This window comes from Elephas maximus, chromosome 1 (assembly GCF_024166365.1).
Source record: "Elephas maximus indicus isolate mEleMax1 chromosome 1, mEleMax1 primary haplotype, whole genome shotgun sequence".
NCBI classification, from domain to species: Eukaryota; Metazoa; Chordata; class Mammalia; order Proboscidea; family Elephantidae; genus Elephas; species Elephas maximus.
Genome location: NC_064819.1, coordinates 28,354,701 through 28,373,629, shown reverse-complemented (window position 1 = coordinate 28,373,629; position 18,929 = coordinate 28,354,701). Strand labels below are relative to the sequence as shown.

At 40.4% G+C, this 18,929-nt stretch overlaps 1 protein-coding gene across 1 annotated transcript; it reads left to right on the top strand.

The window, feature by feature from the left end:
- Positions 1–1,088: 1,088 nt before the first annotated feature.
- On the top strand, positions 1,089–18,411 carry LOC126070538 (fetuin-B-like). Its single transcript, XM_049874807.1, is given in 8 exon segments — positions 1,089–1,309; positions 1,628–1,742; positions 3,038–3,125; positions 4,035–4,204; positions 4,954–5,055; positions 17,039–17,122; positions 18,035–18,208; positions 18,211–18,411. Coding segments are annotated over 8 exon segments (1,155 nt in total).
- Positions 18,412–18,929: the final 518 nt, after the last annotated feature.

The following is an 18,929-nucleotide window of genomic DNA, read 5'->3' as shown; positions in this document are numbered from 1 at the left end:
GTATAGCGAGGTGTATGTAAATTTTTGTATGAGAGACTGATCTTAATTGTAAACTTTCACTTAAAGCACAATAAAAATTAATTAAAAAAAAAAGATTATAGCCAAGAAAATCTTAGTACCAATTCGACGACAACCAACAACTACGATAATCCTTACGGATGCAGATCACCAGGCCTTTCTTCAGCAGAGCTGCTCGGTGGGTTGGAACCACAACACTTACATTCAAGTACAAAATGGTTGCACCATCTGGGGACCTACTTAAATAACCTGTTGTTGTTGTGTCCATCAAGTCAATTCCGAGTCATACCCACCCTATAGGACAGAGAAGAACTACCCCATAGGTTTTCCTAGGCTGTAATCTTTCTGGGAGCAGATGTAAATAACCTAAAGGAGGGTCAACAGAACATTTTATAGCCGGATGCTGGAAGTGCTTTAGGAATAACCTGTGCCTCTCAAAAAAAAAAAAAAATTTTTTTCTTGAGAGATAAAAGGTGGTGCAGGCCATACCCCAGGGAAGCTCCCTTTACATTGGATCAGGGATGTGACCTGGGTAAGGTTGTTGAGATACTTTCCTGATTGAATAAGAAATGGTGACCGTGAGTTCAGCTAGGAACACTGAACTCACTGAGCACCACTGTGACCGTATGCTCCATGCCTGAGACAATATTAGTGTGACCGAGGAGATCTGTGAAGGCAAGGTGATAGGAGAGAAGGGGAGATGGCCACAGTCCTGCATATTCTCATTCAGGTGAAGACTAGACATGAACCAGGATCCATCATGACCTCTAGGAGCCTTGACAGCATGTTTATTAGGCTTTCTTAGGAACAAGTTAGGAAACTTCAATTTCTTTACACACATGAATAAGAGCTTGCTCGAAGGTTACTCATATTGGCAAATCTAATCCTGAAGTATTGACACAGGAAATCCACCTTTAGAATTTAAGGTGATGCAATTGAACATCCTATTTCAAAATTCCATCACCAGATCAGATCATGATTGCAAAACTGCTCTAGACTGCCTTAAAATGGCCCACAGCCCAAGGTGGCAGCTCCACAACCTGACCATCCAGGGCCTTCTTCCCCAGAGGATGGGTTTGCTCCAGCTGCTGGCACTCTGTGGCCTGGCCACTTGCTGCAGGGCTACGTCTATGCCTGTGGTGGTCCCTAAGGCCTGGCATCTCCTCTCCCGGGGCTGCAACGACTCAGATGTGCTGGGTGTCACAGGCTTTGCCCTGCAGGACATCAACAAGGACCGAAAGTATGGCTATGTGCTGAGCCTCAACCGAGTCAGTGATGTCCGGGAACACAGACAGACAAGTGATGGTCCCCTCTGGAGCATGTGTTCTGCTGAGGCCAGTAGGAGGTGGGACCAGAAACACAGGGTGGCAGGTGCTTGCCAGATTCTAAAACCAGCTGAGAAAGCTCTGCTGTCCCCTACCACATGTACTACAATGCTCCTATGGTCATTAGGAACAAGCATTACCAAGGATCCTACTCTAACACTTGTTCAGGGTTCAACAGTCCCTGTAGATTCTTCAAAGCATTATGTTCTTTGGCTCTGCCATCAAACAGGTCTTTAAGGTTTTCTGCTTCATGTAGGCTGTGGTGCATTTCCTCACCCTGTCCCACAGGATGGTCTGGGATCCCTGTTTTATCTCACACTGGATGTGTTGGAGACTGACTGCCATGTGCTCAGCAAGAAGTCATGGAAGGACTGTGGGGTGAGGGTGTTGCATGAATGCGTGAGTGCTTCTCCTCAGTGGCTCTAGGGAGAGAAGCTAGATTGCTCTCTTCCTACAAGGTGAAGATTGCTCAATGTCTATCATCATTTCAATGTCCCTGTTCATAATCTCCCTGTTAGGGTGCCCATGTCATTCTTCTAATGCCACTGACACTAGAAAGTGTCACAAATCAGAGGGGATTCCAGAAGTATCCCCGGGGCCATGGAGATCAGAATTGCAAGTTACCCAAAAATTGTTTGGTAACTCCAACTCTTCTACCTCCAGGAGCCTTCTATTGGCTTCCGACTAGTGTTTAAAATGTGAAAAGGGATCTAAGGTGAAGAACATGGATGTGGGTCTGAGGAAGACTCTAGAGCATGGATTTTGTTTTGTTTTAATGAAGTGGGGTAAGATCACAGTATAGAGGTCTAAGTGTTTTGTGGAAGAGAAATACTTTCCTGCAATGATAGAATGAAAGGATCTCAAAAATGATTATCTTGTAGATGACCATAGATGATGCTTGAAAATAATATCTTTTTTTTTTTTTTTTTGGCTATTCAAATGTCCTGGGCTCATTTTCATTGATTGATATGAAACTTTAGAAGATGAGTCCCAGACACTGATATGTTTGCAAGGACTCTTTCACAAACATACCTTTTTCTGTCATTTAACCAAATTTGTCAAACTGCACATTTCTGATTTTGAAAAGCAAATAGCCTACTTACCCTCTCATGAATGATGTTGTTAAGATGATGCTAGCTGTTGTAACAAACTGAAACTTGCGTCATGAGTCTATCACGGTAGATGTTTATTTCTCACTCATGTAAAATTCAAAAGAGGAGTTCCAGACCAGGAGGGAACTTTCCTTCAAGGGCTGATTTGGAGATCCAGCTTCCTTGCATGTGGTGGCTCTAGGCTCTGCCATCCTCAACCATGGCCTCCCTGGGGGCATGCTTGTCAGCATCAAGCTATGAAAGAAAAGGAGCAAGGAGAATAGATAGCACATGGGCAACCTTCATGGGCCAGAACTGGAGGTGGTCCACATCACATCAGCTCACCATCCTGGGGTTAGAACTCAGTTATAAGAAGTCACACCTGAGTGTGGGGGAGGCTAGAGGTGTAGCTTACCTGCATCCCAGGAATAAAAGGTGAAACAAGCTTGATGATCAGCTACCATTTTCTCCCACCCAAAACAACCAAAATGGAACCTTAAGTTTCATATTACTTTTAAAAAAAAACCTCCAAATAATATTTGGTATTCCAAAATTTCATGATTAATCCCCCCAATGTCACCAAATATGTTCGTCTGGTTCCAGGTTTATGGTCAATGCAAAGTGGCATTTTATGTTAACAAGCCAAGAAGAGTTCTCTATTTACATGCCTATAACTGTACTCTTCGCCCAGGTAAGTGATCACTCTGGTTTGGTTCATTTTAATAAATGATGGAGAAAGAGTGGGACTATGACAACAGTATACAAGTTTTCTCCAAATCTTACCTTCTTATTTATTCCAAGGTCATGATTGTAGTGTTTCCAGTAGTTGTCTCCCATTCTGAAATCCAGCCTATACTACTCCTATTGGCACAATTGATCTACCCAAATAACCATTGAAACCTTCATTGTGTCCCGTATCAAACCCTACATTTTTAGGTATCCATCAATTGCATAATGTCTACAACTGGTCCCTGGACTTCCTTTCTAGCTCTACCTGCCATTACTTCCCTGTCTACACCGACTCTACACGCCACTCAGTTGGATGCTGCACTCTTTCCTGAACACACATCTCACTCTCCAATCTTTGCACCTTGGTTATGCCTCTCCCTCCTCTCAACATGCCTTTCCCAGGTGGCATCTGCCTTTGGATCTCATAAGCATGAGTTCAACATGATGTGAGGTGTTAGCACCTAAGAGGTGAATAAGACATGACAGTAGTGAAATCCCAACTTTGTAAGACCCTCAGTCTGCTTTACAGATGCAATGAGGATGGAAGTTATTAACCTCATTGGGGGATAAAAGTATGATAATATACTACATGATATGTTATTAAACAAAATTCCTTAAGGTAAATAAACGTGTATGAGGTGAAATGCATTTTGTTTTGATACTATTTTAAGTAAGAAAGTAATACATGTTCATTCCAGAAAACTCTGCAGAAAACTAACTGGCTTTCGAGAAAATTGTCTTTCTCATGCATCCTTGCCAACATTGTGTATAAGCTTTTTGTCGGTCGTTGCCTTCGTTGTGATCATATGATTTATAGCACTGAAAGTCAGTAAGGAGCTTTACTTTAAATTGGTCTCTTTGGCTTCAACAGTTTCTCGAAGAATGATTCATGATACATGTCCTGACTGCCCCGCTCCCAGCACCACTGACTTGTCAAATCCCCGTGTTTTGGAAGCTGCCACTGAGTCTCTTGCAAAATACAATAATGAGAGCACCTCCAAGCAGTACTCTCTGGTCAAAATCACCAAGGCTTCCACCCAGGTAAGGCAAAAATGCACAAGCCAGTTACACATAAGATGTGTCTCACACTGTTGCTGTAGAGTTTTAAGCGAAGGGTAGAGCCTTAACCAAGGCTTTCTTTTTGAAAATAACAAGAGGCCCTCTTTCTCTACAGTCCCTACTTTGGTAGACCTGAAGAACATTCTATCTGCTTTAGTTCCTGAGTTATTCCATGGCATTTTCATGAGAGTCATGTGACCCAGCTTTACCTTCATTGGCCTTAGGGCAAGAAAGAAATGGACCCATTGTCTCCTTGGGGATTCTGTTCAGGTTCATTATTTCATGGTACTACATACACTCTCACATCTGATTGACCAGGGACCATTTAGCAAGTCCACTTCTACTCCATATTAAGCCCTGCAGTGGACATTACTTTTATGAGTTTGGAGAAATAGAAGCTCTTTAGTATTTGGATTGTGTTGATATCTCTATCAAATGGAGAAAAACTTATCTAAAAGGGAATTCTCTCGGAGGAAACAAAAACTCACCAAGGAAAAGAATTTAGGACACGTTCAAATTCTTCAAAAGAGAACAGAGATGTGGTGATTATATTTTCTAAGTAACAAATCATAAAAACATGGTTTGATCAGTGTGGGAACTTGCAAGCTACACCAGGGTAGATGTGTTGACTCTGGGGATGTTTGGTTTCTGACAGCAGGGGCCTCCAAACCTGAGTTGTGTCCCTGCGTGGAAAAACTTGATTATTTTTTTTCTCAAACTCTTCATAACAGTGGGAGGTTGGCCCTGCTTACTTTGTGAAGTATTTGATTAAAGAGTCACCATGTACCAAATCCCAGGCCAGCAGCTGCTCGCTTCAACGCTCAGACTCTAAGGTGAGTGTTCCTGAGTGTCTTCCTGATTTAAGAGTTGTGTTCACAGATCATCTATACATATTTGCTGAGCATCAGTTATGTACAAGGTATTGTAAAGCTTCAGATGTCTTATGTCCCGTCAAGGAGCTCACTGACTAGTTAGAGATAAGGCAGGCTCAGATGCAACAAATCAAGGGTTTTATTCAACCATGTGATGTAGCTACAGAAAGTGGTCATAGGAGACAGTAGAAACATGGACAGAATCTCTGCAGTAGTTGCTGATGGTCCTTCTTTGGCCTGGACAAATCCTGCTAACGTTTGGAATATAGCGTGGTGTCCAGTCCCAGGGATTACCCTTCAAGAAGGGCGAAGGCAAACAAGGCTTCATTCAAAGGAATGCATCCAAGATGGGGAGGGGGCCTTGAAACCATCTGAAACATACCCAGTGGAAATGTAAATTGGGTGAAAAGGTGTTGAAAGCCCTTATTTACTTATGTATTAAGGTTTATTAAGATGTAATTCATAAACAATAAAATTCACACTTTTAAGGTGTAAAATTTAGTGGTTTTTCAGTATGTTCACAGAGTTCGGTCACTATCACCACTCTCAAATTTTAGAATGTTGTTGTCATCATTCCAAAAAGAAACTCCATTCCCATCTATAGTCAATCCTCATTTCCCTCTCCCCCTAGGTCCTGGCAATTGCTAACCTAGTTTGTTTTTCGGTGGCTTTGCCTATTCTGAGTATTTCATATAAATGGATTCATACAATGTGTGGTCTTTTGTATCTGGCTTCTTTTACTCAGCATAATATTTTCTATGGTTCATTCATGTTGTCGCATGTATCACTACTTCATTCCTCTTTATCACTGAGTAATATGCCATTGAATGGATATACCGTATTTTCTTTATCCTTTCATCAGGTGATTGATATTTGGTTTATTTAAATTTTTCTGCTATTATAAATAATGCTTCTGTGAACATTCATGTACCAAGTTTTTCTTTTTATTTTTCTTGGGCATTTACCTAGGAGTGGAATTGCTATGTCATATGGCAACTCTTCGAGTTGTCATTCCCAGCATAGTAGACTACATGATTGTCTGACTCAAAATGGGCAATACCACTCCATTTCAGCTCACTAATGCCTGGGGTATTGATGTTTATGCATTCCGTTTCATTTTTGATGATTTCTAATTTTCCTAGATTCATACTTCGTTCATTCCAGGTTTTGATTATTAACAGATGTTTGCAGCTCTTTCTTCTCATTTTGAGTCGTGTCACGTCAGCAAATGAAGGTCCTGAAAACTTTACTCCGTCCACATCATTAATGTCAACTCTACTTTGAGGAGGCAGCTCTTCTGTAGTCATCTTTTGAGTGCCTTCCAACCTGGGGGACTCATCTTCCAGCACTATATCAGATAATGTTCTGCTGCTATTCATAAGGTTTTCACTGGCTAAAGCTTTTCAGAAGTAGACTGCTGGGTCCTTCTTCCTAGTCTGACTTAGTCTGGAAGCTCAGCTGAAACCTGTCCTCCATTGGTGACCCTGCTGGAATCTGAATACTGGTGGCATAGCTTCCAGCATCACAGCAACACACAAGCCCCACAGTACGACACACTGACAGACACGTGGAAATGCCAACTCGAAAAGGAATGGTGTTGCATTCATCTTCAAAAAGGACGTTTCAAGATGTATCCTGAAGTACAGTGCTGTTAGTGATAGGATAATATCCATAAGCCTACAAGGAAGACCAGTTAATAAGACTATTATTCAAATTTACCCACCAACCACTAGGGCCGAAGATGAAGAAATTGAAGATTTTTTCAGCTGCTGCAGTCTGAAATTGATCAAACATGCAATCAAGATGCATTGATAATTACTGGCAATTGGAATGCAAAAGTTGGAAACAAAGAAGAAGGATCAGTAGTTGGAAAATATGGCCTTGGTGATAGAAAGAATGCCAGAGATCGAATATAGAATTTTGCAAGACCAACGACTTCTTTATTGCAAATACCTTCTTTCACCAACATATACGACGGCTATACACATGGACCTTGCCAGATGGAACACACAGAAATCAAATTGACTACATCTGTGGAAAGGGACAATGAAAAAGCTCAATATCATCAGTCTGAATGAGGCCAGGGGCCGACTGTGGAACAAGCAAGTTCAAGCTGAAATGAAGAAAATCAGAGCAAGTCCATGAGAGCCAAAATGTGACCTTGAGTATATCCCACCTGAATTTACAGACCATCTGAAGAATAGATTTGATGCATCGAACACTAGTGACCAAAGACCAGACAAGATCAAGGACATCATACATGAAGAGAGCAAGAGGTCATTGAAAAAACAGGAAAGAAAGAAAAGACCAAGATGGATGTCCGAGGAGGCTCTGAAACTTTCTCTCAAAAGTCGAGCAGCTAAAGCAAAAGGAAGAATTGATGAAGTAAAAGAACTAAACAGGATTCAAAGGGCGTCTTGAAAAGACAAAGTGAAGTATTATAATGATGTGTGCAAAGAGCTGGAGATGGAAAACCAAAAGGGAAGGGCACGCTCGGCATTTCTCAAGCTGAGAGAACTGAATAAAAAATTCAAGCCTCGAGATGCAATAGTGAAGGATTCCATGGGGAAAACATCAAACGATGCAGAAAGCATCAAAAGAAGATGGAAGGAATACACAGAGTCATTATACCAAAAAGAATTAGTCAGTGTTCAACCATTTCAACAGGTGGCATATGATCAGGAACCGATGGTACTGAAGGAAGAAGTCCAAGCTGCTGTGAAGGCATTGGCGAAAAACAAGGCTCCAGGAATTGATGGAATATCAATTGAGATGCTTCAACAAACAGATGCAATGCTGGAGGTGCTCACTCATCTATGCCAAGAAATATGGAAGACATCTTCCTGGCCAACTGACTGGAAGAGATCCATATTTGTGCCTATTCCCAAGCAAGGTGATCCAACCAAATGTGGAAATTATCGAACAATATCATTAATATCACACGCAAGCAAAATTTTGCTGAAGATCATTCAAAAACGGCTGTAGCAGTATATCGACAGGGAACTGCCAGAAATTCAGACCGATTTCAGAAGAGGACATGGAACCAGGAATATCATCGCTGATGTCAGATGGATCCTGGTTGAAAGCAGAGAATACCAGAAGGATGTTTGCCTGTGTTTTATTGACTATGCAAAGGCACTCTACTGTGTGGATCATAACAAACTATGAATAACATTGTGAAGAATAGCAATTCCAGAACACTTCATTGTGCTCATGAGGAACCTTTCCATAGATCAAGAGGTGGTTGTTCGGACAGAACAAGGGGATACTGATTGGTTTAAAGTCAGGCAAGGTGTGTGTCAGGGTTGTATTCTTTCACCATACCTATTCAATGTGTATGCTGGGCAAATAAATTGAGAAGCTGGACTATATGAAGAAGAACGGGGCATTGGGATTGGAGGAAGACTCGTTAACATCCTGCGTTATGCAGATGACACAACCTTGCTTGCTGAAAGTGAAGAGTACTTGAAGCACTTACTAATGAAGATCAAAGACCACAGCCTTCAGTATGGATTACACCTCAACATATAGAAAACAAAAATCCTCACAACTGGACCAATGAGCAACATCATGATAAACGGAGAAAAGATTGAAGTTGTCAAGGATTTCATTTTACTTGGATCCACAACCAACAGGCATGGAAGCAGCAGTCAAGAAATCAAAAGATGCATTGCCTTGGGTAAATCTGCTCCAAATGACCTCTTGAAAGTGTTGAAGAGCAAAGATGTCACCTTGAAGACTAAGGTGCGCCTAACCCAAGCCATGGCGTTTTCAATCACATCATATGCATGTGAAAGCTGGACAATAAATAAAGACCGAAGAAGAGTTGACGCCTTTGAATTGTGGTGCTGGTGAAGAATATTGAATATACCATGGACTGCCAAAAGAACGAACAAAACTGTCTTAAAAGAAGTACAGCCAGAATGCTCCTTAGAGGCAAGGATGGTGAAACTGAATCTTACATACTTTGGACATGTTGTCAGGAGGGATCAGTCCTTGGAGAAGGACATTATGCTTGGCAGAGTACAGGGTTAGCAGAAAAGAGGAAGACCCTCAACTAGGTGGATTGACACAGTGGCTGCAAAAATGAGCTCAAGCATAACAATGATTGTAAGGATGGTTCAGGACCAGGCAGTGTTTCGTTCTGTTGTACATAGGGTCACTACGAGTAGGAACTGACTCGACGGCACCTAACAACAACAATAATGGCAACTCTATGTTTAACCTTTTGAGGAACTGTCAGGCTGTTCCTCTAAAATCACTGGACCATTTTACAATCCCATCAGCAATCTATGAGTTTTCCAATTTCTGCACATTCTTGTCATCACTTATTATCTGTCTTTTTGGTTATAGCTATCCTACTAGGTGTGAGCTGATATTTCATTATGGTTTTGACTTGCATTTCCTTGATAGCTAATGTTGTTGAACAACTTTTCACGTGCTTATTGGCCGATTCTGTTTTCTCTGGAGAAATATCTACTTAAATCCTTTGCCCCCTTTTTTTTTTTTTTTCAGAATTTAAGAGTTCTTTATATATTCTGGATACAAACCCCCTTCTCAGATATATGATTTTCAAATATTTTCTCCCATTCTCTGGGCTGTTTATTCATTTGTTTAATGGTTTTCTACGAAGTATAAGAGGTTTAACTTCTGATAAAGTCCAATTTCCCTGTATTTTCTTTTGTTGCATGACCTTTAGTATCATGTCTAAAAAAAAAGTTGCCTAATCCAAGGTTACAAATATTTACTTCTCTGGCTCTTTCTAAGAGTTTTATAATTTTAGCCCTTACATTTAGGTCTCTGACTTAGTTACCTAGTGCTCCTATAACAGAAATACCACAAGTGGATGGCCTTAAGGATCAGAAGTTTAGTCTCTCATAGTCCAGTAGCCAGAAGTCCAAATTCAAGCTGTCAGCTTCAGGGGCAGTCTTTCTCTCTGTGTTGGCCCTGGAGGAAGGTTCTTTTTTTTTTTTTTTTTTAAATTGTGGTTTAAGTGAAATTTACAAATCAAGTCAGTCTTTCATACAAAAATTTATATACACCTTGCAATATACTCCTAACTGCTCTCCCCATAATGAGACAGCACACTCCTTCCCTCCACTCTCTAGTTTTATGTCCATTCAGCCAGCTTTTGACCCCCTCTCCCTTCTCATCTATCCGCCAGACAGAAGATGCCAACATAGTCTCATGTGTCTACTTGATCCAAGAAGCTCATTCTTTACCAGTATCATTTTCATTCCCACAGTCCAGTCCAATCCCTGTCTGAAGAGTTGACTTTGGGAATGGTTCCTATCTTGGGCTAACAGAAGATCTGGGGCCATGGGTCCTTCTAACTTCAGTCAGACTATTGAGTCTGGTCTTTATATGAGAAGTTGGGGACTGCATCCCACTGCTCTCCTGCTCCCACCGGGGTTCTCTGTTGTGTTCCCTGTCAGGGAAGTCATTGGTTGTAGCCAGGCATGATCTAGCTCTTCTGGTCTCAGGCTGATGTAGCCTCTGGTTTACGCGTTCCTTTCTGTCTCTTGGGCTCATAATTACCTTGTGTCTTTAGTGTTCTTCATTTTCCTTTGGTCCAGGTGGGTTGAGACCCATTGATGCATCTTAGATGGCCGCTTGCTAGCATTTAAGACCCCAGAAGCCACTTTCCAATGTGGGATGCAGAATGTTTTCTTAACAGATTTTATTATGCCAGTTGACTTAGATGTCTCCTGAAACCATGGTCCCAAACCCCCTGTCCCTGCTACACTGCCCTTCAAAGCTTTCAGTTTATTTAGGGAACTTCTTTGCTTTTGGTTTAGTCCAGCTGGAGGAAGGTTTTTGTCATCAATCTTCCCCTGCTCTAGGAGCTTCTCAGCACAGGGATCCCAGGTCCAAAGGACACACCCTACTGGCTCTACTTTTCCAGTGATACGAGGTCCTCTTGTCTCTCTGCTTGCTTCTCTCTTTTATATCTCAAAACAGATTGGCTTAAGACACAACCTGATCTGAGGTAGGATTTACAACACATAGGATAATCACATCAGATGACAAAATGGTGGACAATCACACAATACTGGGAATCATGGCCTGGCTAGTTGATACACATTTTGGGGTGAGACTATTCAATCCATAACAGTCTGTAAGTCATATTTAGCTAGTTTTTATATGCAGTGTGAGGCAGATGTCCAACTTTATCCTTTTGTATGTGAATATCCAGCTGTTCCAATAGCATTTGTTGAAAAGGCTCTTCTAGCCCCCATTGTTTTGGCACACTTCTTGAAAATCAATTAAACACAAATGTATGGGTTTATTTCTGAAATCTGAATTTTGTTCCATTGACTTCTATGTCTATCCTTATGCCAGTGCCACATTGTCTTGATTACTGTAGCTTTGTAGTACGTTTTGAAATGAGGAAGTCTAATTCATCCAGTTTGGTTCTTCTATTCAAGATTGTTTCGTGTTTTCTGGATCCCTTGCATTTCCACATGAATTTTAGGATAGGCTTGTCAATTGCTGCAAAGAAGTCAGTTCAAATTTTGATAGGGATTGCATTGAATCTGAAAATAAATTTGGCAAGCATTGTCACCTTAAATTATTGTCTTCCAATACATGAATACAGAATGTATTTCCATTTATTGAAGATTTCTTTCAATGATGATTGTAGTTTTCATTGTACATGTCTTGTACGTCTCTTGGTAAATTGATTTCTGTGTATTTTATTCTCTTTGATGCTAATGTACATGGAATTGTGTTCTAATTTCACTTCCAGATCTTTCATTTCAAGTATATAGAAAAAGAACTGATTTTTTAATACTGACTTTGTATCCTTCCTGAACTCATTTTTTAGCTCTAAGAGTTTTCCAGTGTATTCCTTAGGATTTCTATACACAAGATCATATCATCTACAAATAGAGAATGTTTTACTTCTTCCTTTCCAATCTGGATACCTTTTATTATTTTTTCTTTCTTGCCTATTTGCTCTGGCTAGAACCTTCAGTACAATGTTGAATGGAAGTGGCAAGAGAAACATTTTTGCCTTATTCCTGATTTTAGGGAGAAAGCAATTTATTCTTTTATTAATCAGTTAGCTGTGGGCTTTTCACTGTTGCCCTTCATCAGGCTGAGAACATTCTATTCTATTTTTGAGTGTTCTTATCAAGAAAGGGTGTTAGAGTTTGTCAAATGCTTTTTCTGTGTTCATGAGATAATCATGTGCTTTTTGTCCTTTAATCTATTAGTATGGTGTATTACATTGATTGCTCTTTGTATGTTAAACCAACTTTGCATTTTTTGATAAATCCCACTTAATCATGATATGTAGTCCTTTTTATATGATGTTGGATTCAGTTTACTAGTGTTTGGGGGTGGGAGATTTTTACATCTATATTTGTAATGGTATTGATCTATACCTTTCTTGTTTTTGTGATGTCTGTCTGATTTTCATATAAGGGTAATATCGGCGTCATAGAATGCGTTGGAAGCTATTCCCTCCTGTGCATTTTTTTGGAAGAGTTTGTGAAGGATCAGTGTTAATTCTTCTTTAAACATTTGGTAGAATTCACTAGTGAAGCTGTCTTGGTCTCGGCTTTTTTTGTAGCAAGCTTTTTTTAATTACTAATTCAATCTCTTTGCTTGTTATATGTCTATTTAGATTTTCTATTTCTTTTTGAGTCAATTTCAGTAGATTGGGTCTTTCTGGAATTTTATTCATATCATCTAGGTTATCCAATTTTGTGGCATACGGTTGTTTATAGTATTCACTTATACTGTTTTTTTTTTTAATTCTGGAAAGGTTGTAGTGATATCCCTCTTTCATTCTCAATTTTAATAATTTGAGTCTTTTTTCTTTTTTCCGTGATCAGTCTAGCTAAAGATCTCTCAGTTGTGTTGTTCTTTTGAAAGACTCTACTTTCTGTTTCACTGATTTTTCTACCATCTATGCATTTATTTCCACTCTACCCTCTATTATTTCTTTCCTTCTGCTTCCTTTCAGTTTAGTTTCCTCTTCTTTTCCTAGGTTCTTGGGGTGAAAATTTAGGTTACTGATTTGAGATAGTCCTCTTTTTTAAAATAGGCATTTACACTACAAATTTCCTCTAAACAATGCTTTAGCTGCATCTCATAAGTTTTATATGCTCTGTTTTCATTTCCATTTATCCAAAAGTATTTTCTAATTGTCTTTGTAATTTCTCCTTTAACCCACTGATTATTTAGGAAAGTGTTACTTAATTTCACATATTTGTGATATTCCTAAATTTCTTCATGTTATTGATTTCTAATTTCATTTCATGTTATTGGAGATTATTTCATATAATTTCATTCCTTTTGAAATTATTAATTCTTGTTTTATGGCTTAACGTATCACCTGTCCTAGAGAATGTTCCATGTGCACTTGAGAAGAATGTGTATTCTGTTGTGGTTAGGTGGCGCATCCTATAGGTGCCTGTTAGATCTAGTTGGTTTATAATGTTGTTTATGTCTTCTATTTCCTTTTTGATCTGTCTAGGTATCCTATCCATTATCGAATGTGATATTGAATTTACCAGCTGTTACCACTGAATTATGTCTTTCTTCCTTGAATTCTGTGAATGTTTTGCTTCCTGTATGATGGGGCTCTATTTTTAGATGAATATATGTTTATTGTTGTTATGGTTTCCTGATGTATTAACCCTTTTATCATTATAAAACGTTCTTTGTCTCTAGTAGCAATTTTTGTCTTAAAGTCAATTTTTTCTGATATTTGTATAGCCATTGAAGCTCTCTTTTGGTTACCATTTGTGTGGTTTAATTTTTTTCCATCCATTTACTTTCAACCTATTTATGTCTTTGACCCTAAAGCATGTCTCTCAAAAACCATTTGCATCCAGTTAACTGGATTTTCTAAGGGAATAATTGGGAAAACACATTTACCATGCTCTGTGAAACCTCTCTTCCTTATTTTTCAATTATATATTGTTCCGATCCAAAATCGTTTTAGCCATTTTCAGTAATAAGAACAATATCACTATAAGTAATTGACTTACCTCTTTTACTGGAATAAGGTTCTTGCCTCTCACTGGTCAAGGATGGGCAGCCAAGGCACGTAGTAAGTATTCCATGAGAGCAAAGCCTTATTGAAGAGGCTTGCAAGCGGTGACAAGAAAGGCCTACAGCAACGCATGCCTCCGTCTCACAGAACAAAAGATGGGCTTGGGTTTTTAAAAGTTCTTGGGTGGGAAAAGATTCATGTTTATTCATATGCATAGGAGGGGATGCGTTAACTAAGGTGCCAGCACAGCAGCTTTCCAAGATTGCTCCTGTCCTGGAGGCCCCTGGGATTCATAGCAAAACTTATTATGGGGTGTCACGCCTGTGCAGTCTCTAGCACCCCAGGTTCGATTCTCTGGCTGCTACTGCAGTCCCTCACTGCCCCTGGTGGAAGGTTACATAGTGGTCACAGGTGGATGTTTTGCACATGTCTCTGGGGCTGGTTTTCTCCAGCTGCTTCTTTAAAACAACTTTAAAGATGTTTGAGAGCTATTTTCTGATACCCTGCCCCATTGTTCTGGGGGTCCCTAAATCTATAAAGTAACAAGAAATGGGCCAAGGCACAGAAATGGTTTTGTTTCTGTGCCCTGGCCCATTTCTTATTACTCTGTAGATTTGGGGGCCCCTCTGTTCCCTGTCTTAATAAGTCCCTAGGTCTCTTAGTAAGTCCCTAGGTCTCATACCCAACCCCCTATTACCTCCCTGATAGTTAGCCTATCTCTCTTTTACTTGCTTCTCCTCTAACCACACCAGCCTCTTTGCTATTTCTCAAATAGGCACCCTCTGATCTCAGAGCCTTTGCTCCCTGTCTTACTTCCAGGTACGAAGAAGTTCTGTTCAGTCAATTCTGAATCAAAAATTTTATCTCATATCCAATTCAAAACTTCTTCCTCCCTGTAGCTGAAGCCCTGCTATGAGGAAGGGATCAAGGTCTCTTCTTTCACTTCCTCTTTTACTCCTGCTCTCTCTTGCTTAATTCTTGTTCATCCAACTTTGGAAAGAAGGAGCAAGGATTCCAAAAAACAGTACAAAGTGTTTTTACATAACTCAATCTACAATAGCAGTTTTCTCTTGGACAACACCACCTACTATGAGACCAGCTCCAGTGCTGTTTCTCTCAAGTGGCACAGGAGTGGGTTCATCCAGAGCTCTTTTCCTAGCAGGGTGATGTTTTCATTACATGACTTCTTGGAACCACCCTTCTCAGATTCAGTCCCTACAGATGTTTCCTGTTAGATATCCCTTACATGAAAGGTTACCCCTTGGTTGCATCCTTAAAAGAGACTTACCTGTGATATTTGCTTGTCCTAGGACACCCTCAAACATTCTTCCTAAACCAAACAGAGAAAGCAAGCTTCCTTATTGCTGGCCTGTCTCCTTACTCTACCAATGTAGCCTGCTTTAGTGAGGATCTCATCTTCAGAATTCTCTGAGAGAGAACCAGACACCAATCCCCATGGCCACATACGCTCCTACATCCTAGGATTCACATGTCAAGCACATACACAAACTCTCCCTTTGTACTCTGCTCTAGTATCGGCACCAGGTGGGCAAATTTCAGCACCTTATCAAATCCTAGCCAGGGAGGGAGTAGGTAGACTCTGTTTGGTGCAGGTACTTACAATCTCTTCAGAGTCCCCTCCCCAATTTACTTGGTGATGAAAAGGAAAAGGGAAGGCTGAAACACCATCCCTTAAGACTTCGTACATTAATGGATTATCCCACTTTTATGAATTTCTTGTCTTCATACAGCCTGAACATGGGTGATAGGGTGATGTTCAGGCAACATGTTTAGCTATATTTTAGGTAAGTTCTATGTGCATATACTCAGGTGCTCTTCTTTAGAAACTGAGGCAACATCCTGTTTACATTGAAAAGGTGCATACACTATGACCCCAAAATTCCGGTAATCTACCCTAAGGAAGTGTCTATGGATATATGAAATGATTTAGCTACAATGGAAAACCAAAAAAAAAAAAAAAAACCAAATTAGATTCAATCTCATTGCCTAACAAAAGAGAATTGGTTAAATATATAGATTAATATTAGAGAGCTATTAAAAAGAAGATTGTAGTTGAACAACATGCAGAAAATAAATGATGTCACTGAATTCTACATGTGAAGTTTGTTGAAATGACAAATGTTTTCTTATATAGTTACGACAATTTTTTTAAAAACTTATAAGAAGAGGGAAAAAAAATCACGGAAGATCTTTGGTGCCATAAAAATATTTTCAGAGTATACTAAGTGACAAAACAGAGTGATAAAATAGTACGTTTCATATGACTTAGTTTCTTTAGAAGAAGAACTATAAATGCATAGGTGAAGAGATTGGAAGAAAAGAAACCAAATCATTGCAGATAACAGCTACCTTTCAAACAATTATAGGTCTTTTCTATTTTCTTTTTGTGTTTATATTTTGCAATAAAAATGTTGTTTTGTTTTAAATTAGAGAGAAGTTGAAGGAGCTGTGAGTGGCTTTGACTGAGAAAACAGAAGTGGAACATACATAAAGGGTTGCTATATAAAGGATGAAAAAAAATTTTTTCTAATTGCTCAAGGGTATCACTAAAGCTGAGAGGTACAAGTTGTATATTCACAGTGTTCAGCTCAATACAAAGAAGCTTCTAATAATGAGTGTTTTGTTCCTAAATAAATACTTGAGTTTCCTACGGTTGGAGGCAATTCAGCCTAGTTTGGGTGACTACTTGTTCGTGGTGAGCTAAAGAGAATTGGCTCAGTGCCTGCCTATTACATTATTGGAGCCTAAAAGTGCTGATTGGCTGTTTGTCTACCCAAAAAGAAAGCAACTTGATTTTTAGTTATGATCATTTCACATGGAGTCACCTTGAGTTGAAATGAACATGATGGCAATTAAAATGTAACAATGACAATCATGTTCATACTCAGATGACATTGTATTTTCTCTTTCTTGTAGCCCGTTGGTCTGTGTAAAGGTCAGCTGATTAAAACAGACATGAAAACGTCTGTTTCTGCAGAATGTGAATTCTTTGAATCACAGGTATTTTTCAATCTAATAATTAATTGTGTTTCTGTGAAGAAAAGAGAAAGTTGTCTATATTTTAGCTGTTCCTACCCCACTCCCTCCTTTTGTTTTCCCAAGACCCATGATTTCCACTTTACTAGGGCTACCCTATGGCCACGTCTACAGGGTAGCTAGTCAAAGGCTTGTCCCGCTTTGTTTCAGCCACAGTGTGGTCCTTCCCAGTAAGAAAGAGCCCTACAGACACAAGAGCCTATTAGCTTTGGGGCAAAAGGCATCTGGGACATTCAGTTCAGTGTCCCAAAGAAATCTTACTCAGAACTGTAGGAAGAACTTGTTTCCATAGAAACATTCAATCCCTTTCCAGAAATATTTATTGAGCACTTATTATGAGGCAGCCTGAAATAGTTGAGAGGGTAGTTGAGACAGGCAAGCTGGGTTCCAGTCCTGCTCTGCCACTTGTGAACTGTGTGATCAGGGACAGTACTTATCACTCCAGGCCTCAGTTGCCTCATCTGTAGAATGGAATTGAATGCTTAACACCTTCAGGTCCCTGTGAGAAACCGGTGAGAGGACCTGCATGAGGGATGCTGCACAAGGCCTGGCACAGGATAAACAACTAATAAAACGTGTCTTTGGGACCACAGTGAGAGCAGGGACATGAACTCATTGGGAATTTGAACAAGTCCTTTAACTGTCTGGGCTTTTGGTCATTTCTGCAATGTGTGAGACTTGCAGTAGTTTCTACAGCTCTGGAAGACCTCTGGCCTTTATCTTTTTTGCTTTTTAAGTCTTTAACTAGGAGACCTCGCCCTTCAAAGTCTCCCTTTAAACTATTCCATCAGAAAGGCACATAACAGCTTAGCTTGATACCAGGCATGGCAGGGCTTTCCCTATGACACTCTACATTTGAACATGTTATTACTTCAGGTTCCTGTTCCAGAAGGTGAAAACTCTGCTGCTAAGCAGGGGCCTAAGAACCTCCCTAAGGAGGAGGAGTCCCAGCAGGAAGGCACTGCCTCCACCAACCCATCCTCAAAGGCTGTGCCAAGAGGGTCTGTCCAATACCTCCCCGACTTGGATGATGAGAAGCCAGAAGGTTCCCAGGAAAAGGACCTTCATGGGCCTTCCCTGTACAGCTGGATCTGACCACCAATCCCCTGGGAGAAGAACTGGATGTCTCCTTCCTCTTCCTGGGGCTAGTGAAGGAGAAGCTGCTTGTTCTGCCTTTCCCCAAAAGAAATCATCGCTCTTCTGAGTGCCCAGGGACAGCCCAGGTGGGTAACCCTCTTGTTCTCCCGCCATGAGGACCACTTAGAGGATTCCTCAGTTGAGGGGTGCCCTGTGTGAGAATATAGGTGGTTGGGAAGGGGCAGAGAGAGAATTCAGATGCTGACAGGGGCTAATAAAGTTTGTTTTTTGACGTGCCTTTGTCTCAACCATGTTTGCTTGGAGTGGAGGTAATGGGACTAACTGTCTCCTGTATACCTGGCAGCATCCCCTTCACCTGCCCAAGGCCTTGTGCCATGGAGAGATGCCTCTGTGTGTCTTCAACCTCTTGCTTATAAAAGATTTTATCCTTTCAGCTTACGGATATACACAAATCTCTGTACTAAAGCAATGATTAAAGATATTGTCTCTAATGCCAAGATATACCAGAACCCAAGAAGGAGTAGAGAGGTGTAACTTCTACACTATTCATCCCCTCTAGCTACATCACCAAGTCTTATGTGGGCACTGCCTGAGCTGTTTCCAGCCCTCTCTCTCTTTTCATCTGCCTCAAAGTCTCTGGGCCTTAGAACTGGAGCGGTGGCTTGCGGGGGCG